This window comes from Haematobia irritans, chromosome 1 (assembly GCF_050003625.1).
Source record: "Haematobia irritans isolate KBUSLIRL chromosome 1, ASM5000362v1, whole genome shotgun sequence".
In the NCBI taxonomy this organism is placed as follows: Eukaryota; Metazoa; Arthropoda; class Insecta; order Diptera; family Muscidae; genus Haematobia; species Haematobia irritans.
In genome coordinates, this window is record NC_134397.1 from 222182754 (window position 1) to 222194888 (window position 12135).

Here is a 12135-nt window from a genome sequence, read left to right on the forward strand (position 1 = left end):
TGGTGGAACAACACTTTCTTCTTCTTCATATGGGGCCGTTTTGCCGCGATTTCGACCTTCAAACGCTCCAATAACGCCATATAATAGTCACTGTTGATGGTTTTTCCCTTCTCAAAAATTATTTCATGCGCATCCCAAAAAACAGAGGCCATTACTTTGCCAGCGGACTTTTGAGTCTTTCCACGCTTCGGAGACGGTTCACCGGTCGCTGTCCACTCAGCCGACTGTCGATTGGACTCAGGAGTATAGTGGTGGAGCCATCTTTCACCATTGTTACATATCGACGGAAAAACTCGGGTGTATTACGAGTTAACAGCTGCAAACACTGCTCAGAATCATCAACACGTTGTTGTTTTTGGTCAAATGTGAGCTCGCGCGGCACCCATTTTGCACAGAGCTTCCGCATATCGAAATATTGATGAATGATATGACCAACACGTTCCTTTGATATCTTTAAGGCCTCTGCTATCTCGATCAACTTCATTTTACGGTCATTCAAAATCATTTTGTGGATTTTTTTGATGTTTTCGTCGGTAACCACCTCTTTCGGGCGTCCACTGCGTTCACCGTCCTCCGTGCTCATTTCACCACGCTTGAATTTTGCATACCAATCAATTATTGTTGATTTCCCTGGGGCAGAGTCCGGAAACTCATTATCAAGCCAAGTTTTTGCTTCCACCGTATTGTTTCCCTTCAGAAAACAGTATTTTATCAAAACATGAAATTCCTTTTTTTCCATTTTTTTCCGCCATACAAAAGTTGCTTCACAAAAGACGCTCTATCTCACAAACTAATTGACTTACAGACGTCAAATTTTGACACGAATCATTTGAAGATTGGTACTATATAAACATAATATGCATTTAATACTAGCGACGCCATCTATGTGTCAGACCGGTGACTTATCAGCCAACCTGTTATACAGCCCCCAACACATTTGACGGATGTGATATGGTATCGAAAATTTAGATCTACAAAGTGGCGCAGGGTATAATATAGTCGGTCCCGCCCGACTTTAGACTTTCCTTACTTGTTTGTTTTAATTTTAATTGCAAATAAGCTAAATTAAAGTACACCTTCCCTTTTTTTTGCTTTGTTTTTAGTTGAATTTAACATAAATTTCATCTGACCTTTAATTGTTAACGCCAAATTCAGATCCAAACACACACCTTTTTGTTACTTTAACTCCATGTGGTGTCATTAATTATTCATCAAGCTGAAATTCGCATTTTTCCCCAAACTACATATAACTTGGCACTAATTAACGTATGCACAGTGGTTTAAAAGATGCTAAATTAAAAATATAATATTTTTATAAAACAAAAATCAAAAACAAAAAAAATGTGTGTGTAGAACAAATTTCATTGTGCAATTTTTTTTTTTAGAAAATTTCAATGTGAAATTTTTATATAAATGTCAATGTGAAGTTTCTGTATAGATTTCATTGTGAAATTTTAAATGGTATTTGTCACTGGGAAATTTCTGTTCACTATGAAATTTTTATAAAATGTTTATTGTGAAAGTTTTATAAAATTGAAGTTTTTTTTTTTAAGAAAATTTAGTTGTGAAAATTTCAAAGAAAGCTTCATTGTAAAACTTTTCTAGAAAATTTCAGTGTGAAATTTTTATAAAATAATTTGATAAAATAATACAAAAATTTTCGTTGCGAAATTTTTATAGAAAATGTCATAGGAAACTTTGTTGTGAAATTATTATTGAAAATTTTATTGTATAATGTTTATAGAAATTTTCTTTAAAAACTTTATTGTGAAAATTTATGGAAAATTTCATTGTAAATTTTTTATCGAAAATTTTATTATAAAATTTTTATATAAATTTCATTGTGAAGTTTTTTTTATAAATTTCGTTGTGAAATTTTAAACTATTGTAAAAATTTCTTTAAAACTTTTCATTGTGAAATTTTTATAAAAATGATCATTCATCGTCAAATTTTTATCGAAAATTTCATAATAAAATTTTCACAAAAAATTTCGTAGTGAAATGTTTATAGAAAAATTCCCTATTGAAATTTTAATAGAAAATTTCCTAGTGACATTTTTATAAAATTTTTCATTCATAGTCAAATTTTTATATGACTATGAAGTGAAATTTTCATAAAATTTCATAGTGAATTTTTCACAAAAAATGTCATAGTGAAATTTTCATAAAAAAACTTGATAGTGTAATTTTGATAGAAAATTTCATAGCGAAACTTTTATAGAAAATTTAATAGTGAAATTTTTATTGTAAATTTCGACTTGGTATTTTTATTGTAAATTTTCGACAAGACATTTTTATAATAATATTCATTGTGAAAATTTCATAGAAAATTGTACAGAAATTTTGAACTGTGAAATTTTTATAGAAAAATCCATTATAAAATATTTATAGTTAAATTTTTTATACAAATTTTTATTGTGAAATTTTTATAGAAAAGTTCATAGAAAACTTCATTATCATTTTTTTTACAAAATTAAAAAAAGAAAATATATTAAATATTTATTGTAAAATTTTCTATAAAAATTTGTATTGTGGAATTGTTATACAAAATATCATTATGAAAGTAAAATTCGTTGTTAAGTATATGTACTCCATATTTAATTGTGATATTGGAAATTTCGCCACGTGAAATTTTGTTTTTAGCAATTTTCATTGTGAGATTTTTGTAGAACATTTCTTTGTGAAAAATTTATAGAAATTCACATGCTGAAAATTTTATATCGAAAATTGTATGAAATTTATATAAAATTTTTATATAAATTTCATTGTGAAGTTTTTATATAAATTTCGTTGTGAAATTTTAATCAACATTTTTAATTGAAAATTTCATTGTGAAATTTTTATAGAAAATATTGTAAATTTTTTATCGAAAATTTTATTATGAAGTTTTTATATAAATTTCATTGTGAAGTTTTTATATAAATTTCGTTGAGAACTTTTAAACTTTTTTAAAAATTTCTTTGTGAAATTTTTATAAAAAATATCATTCATCGTCAAACTTTTATCGAAAATTTCATAAAAAATTTCATAGTGAAATTTTTATAGAAAAATTTGATAGTGAAAATTTTATACTATGAAGTGAAATTTTCATAAAGTTTCATAGTGAATTTTTCACAAAAAAATTTCATAGTGAAATTTTCATGAAAAACTTGCTAGTGATTGATTTTTATAGAAAATTTCACAGTGACATTTTTATAGAAAATTTTATATTGAAATTTGTATACAAAATTTGATAGTGAAATTTGATAGAAAATTTCATAGTGAAATTTTTATAAAAAAATTTGGTAGTGTCATTTTATAGAAAACTTCATAGTGAAATTTTTATTGTAATTTTCATAGTGGAATTTTTATTGTAAATTTCGACATGACATTTTTATAAATATATTCATTTTGAAAATTTCATAGATAACTGCATTGTGACATTTGTTCAGAAATTTTCATTGTGACATTTTCATAGAAAACTTCGTAGAAAAATCCATTACAAAATATTTATAGTAAAATTTTCTATAAAAAATTTTATTGTGAAAATTTTGTAGATAATTTTATATAAAACTTAATTTTCAATTTATTTTAGAAAATTAAAAAAAATAAAATATTTATAGTAAAATATTCTATAAAAATTTGTATTGCGGAATGTTATATAAAATATAATTATCAAATTGTGAAATTCGTTGTTAATTATATGTATACCAAAATTAAGTTGTTGGAAAATTGGAAATTTCGTTATGAAAATCTTATAAAAGAAATCGTTATTGTAAAAATTTTATAGAAAACGTCATTGTCACAAATAAACTAATGTGGAAATTTTTATCAAACAATTTAATAGTGAATATAGATTTTATTTTGTTTCTATTAAATTTCAGTGTAAAATAGTGCATTTCGTTGAGAAATTTTTATAGAAAATTTCATTATGGAAATTTCATTGTAAATTTTTTAGATAAATTTCATTGTGAAATTTTTATGTTGAGATTTTTGAGATTTTTTCTTTGCGAAAATTTTATAGAAAATTTCATGCTGAATTTTTTATTAGAAATCATTTCATTAGAAATTTTTATCCTGAAAATTATTGTTAGAAATTTGTATTCTCAACATTTTATAGAAAAAGGGATTTTTTTTCTGAAAGTTGTATAGAAAATTAGATTCTGAAATTGTTATAGATAACTTCATTCTGAAATGTTCACAATGAAAATTCATTGTTAATTTTTTGTAGAAAATCCCATAGAAAATTCATTGTTATATTTTTATAGAAAATTTCATAGAAAACTCGTTGTGAACTTTTTATAGAAAATTTTATAGAAAACTCGTTGTGAATTTTTTATAGAAAATTTCATAGAAAACTCGTTGTGAATTTTGTTCTAAAATTTTTTAAAAAAGTTATTCTGAAAATTTCTTAGAATACTTCATTGTGTTTTTTTTTTTTCATAGTGACATTTTTATAATATAATTTCATAGTGGAAATTTAATAGAATAATTTATATGAGTTTTTTGTAAATTTCATTGTGATTTTTTATAAAAAAAAACAACAATAACAAAACAAAACGAATTTACAAAAAAACTTCATCGAGCATTGTTTTTTAAATTCAAAAAAATTGTATGAAAATTTTTCTTGTGAAATTTTTATAGAATTTTTCATTGCAAAAATTGTAAATTTTTTTGTAAAATTGTTTAAAAACATTATTCTGAAAATTTCTTAGAATACTTCATTCTGATTATTTTCATAGTGATATAATAATTTCATAGTGAAGTGTTTATAAAATAATTTCTAGTGAATTTGTTTATATATTTTTTGCGAAATTTTTTATTGTTATAAAACCACTTCATGGAGCATTGTTTTAGATTAATTTCATTGTGAAATTCATAGAATTTTGCGATGAAATTTTTATAAAAAATTTCCTTGTCTAATCTTTATAGAAACTTTCATTATAAAAATTTTAATTTTCCTTGTAAAATTGTAAATTTTCAAAAACTTCATTGCGAAATTTTTATAAAATAATTTCATATTGAAGCTTTCATTATTTATTTTCAAAGCTAAATTTTTATAAAATAATTTCAAAGTGAAATTTTTAAAGATATTTGTGTGAACTACTTAGAAGACTTCGTTGTGAAATGATTATAAAAAAATTTCATTGAGAATTCATTGCGAAATTCACTGAATTTAACTATGACATTTTTATAAAAATTTTCATTGTAATTTTTTGTAGAAAATGTCAAAAAAGTCGCGCTATAAGGTCTATATCTAAATCAATTTGATAAAAATACGTGATTGTTATTTCCAATATTTTGATATGAGTACTTTTTTTATACCCTCCATCATAGGGTGGGGGTATGTTAACTTTGTCATTCCGTTTGTAACACATCGAAATATTGCTCTAAGACCCCATAAAGTATATATATTCTGGGTCGTGGTGAAATTCTGAGTCGATCTAAGCATGTCCGTCCGTCCGTCCGTCCGTCCGTCCGTCTGTTGAAATCACGGTAACTTCCGAACTAAACAAGCTATCGACTTGAAACTTGGCACAAGTAGTTGTTATCGATGTAGGTCGGATGGTATTGAAAATGGGCCATATCGGTCCACTTTTACGTATAGCCCCCATATAAAGGGACCCTCAGATTTGGCTTGTGGAGCCTCTAACAGAAGCATATTTCATCCGATCCGGCTGAAATTTGGTATATGGTGTTGGTATATGGTCTCTAACAACCATGCAAAAATTGGTCCACATCGGTCCATAATTATATATAGCCCCCATATAAACCGATCCCCAGATTTGGCTTGCGGAGCCTAAACGAGAAGCAAATTTCATCCGATCCGGCTGAAATTTGGTACATGGTGTTGGTATATGGTCTCTAACAACCATGCAAAAATTGGTTCACATCGGTCCATAATTATATATAGCCCCCATATAAACCGATCCCCAGATTTGGCTTGCGGAGCCTCAAAGAGAAGAAAATTTCATCCGATCCGGCTGAAATTTGTTACATGATATTGGTATATGGTCTCTAATAACCATGAAAAAATTGGTCCACATCGGTCCTTAATTATATATAGCCCCCATATAAACCGATCCCCAGATTTGGCTTGTGGAGCCTCTAAGAGAAGCATATTTCATCCGATCCGGCTGAAATTTGGTACATGGTGTTGGTATATGGTCTCTAACAATCATGCAAAAATTGGTCCACATCGGTTCATAATTATATATAGCCCCCATATAAACCGATCCCCCGATTTGGCTTGCGGAGCTTCAAAGAGAAGCAAATTTCGTCCGATCCGCCTGAAATTTGATACATGATATTGGTATATGGTCTCTAACAACCATGCAAAAATTGGTCCACATCGGTTCATAATTATATATAGCCCCCATATAAACCGATCCCCAGATTTGGCTTGCGAAGTCTCCAAGAGAAGCAAATTTCATCCAATCCGGTTGTAATTTGGAACATGGTGTTAGTATATGATCTTTAACAACCGTGCCAGAATTGGTCCATATCGGTCCATAATTATATATAGCCCCCATATAAAACATTCTCCAGATTTGACCTCCGGAGCCTCTTGGAGGAGCAAAATTCATCCGATCCGATTCAAATTAGGCACGTGGTGTTAGTATATGGTCGCTAACAACCATACCAAAATTGGTCCAATCACACAAAAATTGGTCCATATCGGTTCATAATCATGGTTGCCACTAGAGCCAAAAATAATCTACCAAAATTTTATTTCTATAGAAAATTTTGTCAAAATTTTATTTCTATAGAAAATTTTGTCAAAATTTTATTTCTATAGAAAATTTTGTCAAAAGTTTATTTCTTGAGAAAATTTTATTAAAATTTTATTCGGTTCATAATAAAATTTTCATCATTGTCAAAATTTTATTTCTATAGAAAATTTTGTTGAAATTTTATTGCTGTAGAAATTTTTGTCAAAATTTTCTTTCTATAGAAAATTTTGTCAAAATTTTTATTTCTATAGAAAATTTTGTCAAAATTTTTATTTCTATAGAAAATATTGTGAAAATTTTATTTCTATAGAAAATTTTATTATTATGTCTACTTTGTCAAATTGAATTATATACGTATTGGATCGATCTTTTTTGATTTAATATATACCACGTATGGACTTACATACAATTTAGAAGATGGTGTTAGGAGGTTTTAAGATACCTTGCCATCGGCAAGCGTTACCGCAACTTAAGTAATTCGATTGTGGATGGCAGTGTTTAGATGAAGTTTCTACGCAATCCATGATGGAGGGTACATAAGCTTCGGCCTGGCCGAACTTACGGCCGTATATACTTGTTTTTTATTAAGATTGTATACAAAATTCCATATTACTGTTCTGAATTTAGTTGAGAATTGTTCAATTTTATAAAAAACATATTTTTAAAAAATTTAAATTTGAAAAAATCTTAAATTTGAAAAGAAAACGCCTCAACCTGGCAACACTGTTTCCAAGTGAAACAAAACCTAAAAAACCCAATTGCACTATAAATCATTAGCTATAAAATGAAAGTAAATATTCCATTATGAACTCTGAAATTATTTTTGGCATTTCGCTATGAAATTCTTATAGAAAATTAATAGCGAAATGTATATAGTTTCAGTAGAAAATATATGTATAGGTTCTCCCTATGAAATTTTTATTGACATTTCGCTATGAAATTCTTATAGAAAATTCATAGCGAAATGTATATAGTTTCACTAGGAAATATTTGTATAGGTTTTCTCTATGAATTTTCCATAACATTTTTATACCCTCCACCATAGGATGGGGGGTATATTAACTTTGTCATTCCGTTTGTAACACATCGAAATACTGCTCTAAGACCCCATAAAGTATATATATTCTGGGTCGTGGTGAAATTCTGAGTCGATCTAAGCATGTCCGTCCGTCCGTCCGTCCGTCCGTCTGTTGAAATCACGCTAACTTCCGAACGAAACAAGCTATCGACTTGAAACTTTGCACAAGTAGTTGTTATTGATGTATGTCGGATGGTATTGCAAATGGGCCATATCGGTCCACTTTTACGTATAGCCCCCATATAAACGGACCCCCAAATTTGGCTTGCGAGGCCTCTAAGAGAAGCAAATTTCATCCGAACTGGCTGAAATTTGGTACATGGTGTTAGTATATGGTCTCTAACAACCATGCAAAAATTGGTCCACATCGGTCCACTTTTACGTATAGCCCCCATATAAACGGACCCCCAAATTTGGCTTGCGAGGCCTCTAAGAAAAGCAAATTTCATCCGATCCGGCTGAAATTTGGTACATGGTGTTAGTATATGGTGTCTAACAAGCATGCAAAAAATGGTCCACATCGGTCCATAATTATATATAGCCCTCATATAAACCGATCCCCCGATTTGGCGTGCGAAGCCTCTAAGAGAAGCAAATTTCATCCGATCCGGCTGAAATTTGGTACGTGGTGTTAGTATATGGTCTGTAACAACCATGCAAAAATTGGCCCACATCGGTCCATAATTATATATAGCCCCCATATAAACCGATCCCCTGATTTGACCTCCGGAGCCCCTTGGAAGAGCAAAATTCTTCCGATTCGGTTGAAATTTGGTATGTGATGTTAGTATATGGTATCCAACAATCATGCAGGAATTGGTTCATATCAGTCCATAATTATATATAGCACCCATATAAACCGATCCCCAGATTTGACCTCCGGTGCCTCGTGGAGAATCAAAATTCATCCGATCTGGTTGAAATTTTGTACGTGGTGGTAGTATATGATATTTAACAACCATGCCAAAAGTGGTCCATATCAGTCCATAATCATATATAGCCCCCATATAAACCGATCCCGAGATTTGGTTTTGGAGCCTCTTGGAGGAGCAAATTTCATCCGAGTCAGTTGAAATTTGTGGAAGTTTCTACGCAATCCATGGTGGAGGGTACATAAGATTCGGCCTGGGCGGACTTACGGCCGTATATACTTGTTTTAGATTCATTTCATTGTGAAATTCACAGAATTTTGCTATGAAATTTTTATAAAAATTTTCGTAGTCTAATCTTTATAGAAACTTTCATTATAAAAATTTAAATTTTCTTATAAAATTGTAAATTGTAAATTTTCAAAAACTTCATTGCGAAATTTTTATAAAATAATTTCTTAGTGAAGCTTTTATTATTTATTTGCAAAGCAAAATTTTTATAAAATAATTTCAAAGTGAAATTTTTAAAGATATTTGTGTGAACTATTATGAAGAATTCGTTGTGAAATGTTTGTAAAAAAATGTCGTTGAGAATTCATTGTGAAATTCACTGAATTTAACTATGGCATTTTTATAAAAATTTTCATTGTAAATTTTTGTAGAAAAGTCGCGCTATAAGGTCTATATCTAAATCAATTTGATAAAAATACGTGATTGTTATTTCCAATATTTTGATATGAGTACAAAATATTAAGATTGTATAAAAAATTTTATATAACTTTTATGAATTTAGTTGAGAATTGTTTAATTTTATAAAAAAAAATAATTTAAAAAATCTTAAATTTGAAACGTAAACGCCCCAACCTGGCAACACTGTTTCCAAGTGAAGCAAAACCTAAAAAACCCAATTGCACTATTAATCATTAGTTTTAAAATGAAAGTAAATATTCCATTATGAACTCTGAAATTATTTTTGGCATTTCGCTATGAAATTCTTATAGAAAATAAATAGCGAAATGTACACCCAGAGAAGGAATATGATCACCTCAAACATGTTTTAAGAGCAAAATGTTATTTTTGGGTGGTGACCATGTCAAATGGTTTTCGTACCCATGTTATTTTCTCGGAAATCATGTATCTGATTTCGGCAAGCAAGTTATATTTGACGAGAAAATAACATTTTAGTGACAAACATGTTACATGGTCACCATACAAAAATAACATTTTGATCTTGAAACATGTTTGGGGTGATCATATTCCTTCTCTGCGTGTATATAGTTTCATTAGAAAATATATGTATAGGTTTTCTCTATGAAATTTTTATTGACATTTCGCTTTGAAATTCTTATAGAAAATTCATAGCGAAATGTATATAGTTTCACTAGGAAATATTTGTATAGGTTTTCTCTATGAATTTTCCATAACATTTTTGTTTGGATTTTTTTCTGGAAATTTTCATAATATTAGTATAGACAATTTCGTTCTAGATTTATTATAGATGGATTATATGGATTTATTTATAAAAAAAGTTCACTTTGAATTTTGTTTAGAAAATTTCACTGTATCGAAAGTTCCAATTGGTTAATTCCTTGTCACACACGTGTAACATCTCCTGGTTTGAATTGTATCCTGTACCCCGAGGTTTAATATATTTTTCCTGTGGAATTTTATTTACCATCATCAGTGCTTGATTTTCTACTTCACCACTGCTTGTGCTGTTTTTTATTTCTATTTATTTGCTCTTTCGTTTCAGGGTGTACCAAAATTGCGTGCAATCACTGACTGCCATTACCAATTCACATGGGCAACCAATGTTATTTGTCCGCCGCATATGTGCAACTTCAATGAAGATACCTGCGAAATAATGAATGATGAGCTAAATGTCAGATACAATTTAAAAAATGCCTCATTCGCCACCGGGGGTAAACGTAAGGTAAGTATCATCCAATGAATTCTTCTCAAAAACCCACAGAACTATACAGAAACACACAAAAACACAGAGGCAGACATAGACAAGGCGCCATACATTTTACTCCAATTTACGCGTGAGACACATCAATCCCAGAATTCGGCAGTAACTCATCCACATCCGGACGTGCAATCGGTGAACTGGTGCAAGTGAAACGGCCAGGAAATAATTTTAACAATGTTTACTTGGGAAATTTGTTTAAAACGGAATAAAACATTGACTCGGAAATTGCCCATATGGGGCTTTCCATACAAAAGGATGGAATTGAAAGTAAACCGTTAAATTCAGGTAAAGCATCAACATTTAGCTTTGGAAAGTAGATGAGTCTACTGGATACGTCCATTGGGTCATGCGTATACGAGTAGTTTGGGCTTTTATTTGGGTTGTTGAGCTTAGTTGGATAAGGTAGGTGTTTAAATATCCGGAACATCGAAATCCTAGCTAAAATATCACCGATTTAATTTCTCCAGGCAATTGACTCCTATTTTCACCAACAGTTGGTACTCTACTTCCCAGAATAATATTGGACTAGTAGGAATAGCTGATTTTGAATTGCTTGTAGATCTGCAGGTATCACCGATTAGGTGTATGATTGATGAGTGTTCTCTCGTTGAATTGATCCTAATGAGAGTTGATATCTCAGAGAACCCTTATGAACTTGGCATAATTTCGGTGGTTTAATCAACTGGACTTTATCAGATGCTTGTTGGTCAGAAGGGGGCTTACTTATAGGGATTTTCACTTATGAAACCTTAGGACCCCATGAACTATCATCATCTCAAGGTCTACTATACTGCCTTTCATCCATTTATGAAACCTTAGGACTCCAAAAACTATCATCATCTCAAGGTCCACGAAGCTGCTTTTCATTCACCGTTAGGTGTTTTGTTGAAATTCGTATGAGATGACTGAAGTATAATCGGCAATGCGAATTTGTGTCCCATTTCCAAGATACTGGTGCGCACCTACGTCATTTTTGTCTGGCATTATCCGTTCTGCGACAGGGATGATAGTAGCGTTGTTGAAATAGTACAAAATCCGATTCAAAAAGTAGTTTACTAAGTCCATTGGTACTAACAGGTTGGCTGATAAGTCCCCGGTCTGACACATAGATGGCGTCGCTAGTATTAAATGCATATCATTTTTATATAGTACCAACCTTCAAATGATTCGTGTCAAAATTTGACGTCTGTAAGTCAATTAGTTTGTGAGATAGAGCGTCTTTTGTGAAGCAACTTTTGTTATTGTGAAAAAAATGGAAAAAAGGAATTTCGTGTCTTGATAAAATACTGTTTTCTGAAGGGGAAAAATACGGTGAAAGCAAAAACTTGGCTTGATAATGAGTTTCCGGACTCTGCCCCAGGGAAATCAACAATAGTTGATTGGTATGCAAAATTCAAGCGTGGTGAAATGAGCACGGAGGACGGTGAACGCAGTGGACGCCCGAAAGAGGTGGTTACCGACGAAAACATCAAAAAAATCCATAAAATGATGTTGAATGACAGT

At 30.2% G+C, this 12135-nt stretch overlaps 1 protein-coding gene across 1 annotated transcript in view; it reads left to right on the plus strand.

Annotated features, from left to right (window-relative positions):
- The window catches only part of Lerp (lysosomal enzyme receptor protein), a 393366-nt gene that overhangs the window by 155965 nt on the left and 225266 nt on the right, over positions 1-12135 (plus strand). Inside the window, exon 12 of the mRNA XM_075292902.1 lies at positions 10414-10593. Coding sequence (XP_075149017.1) covers positions 10414-10593 — 180 coding nt within the window. The remainder of the gene's footprint in view (positions 1-10413; positions 10594-12135) is intronic.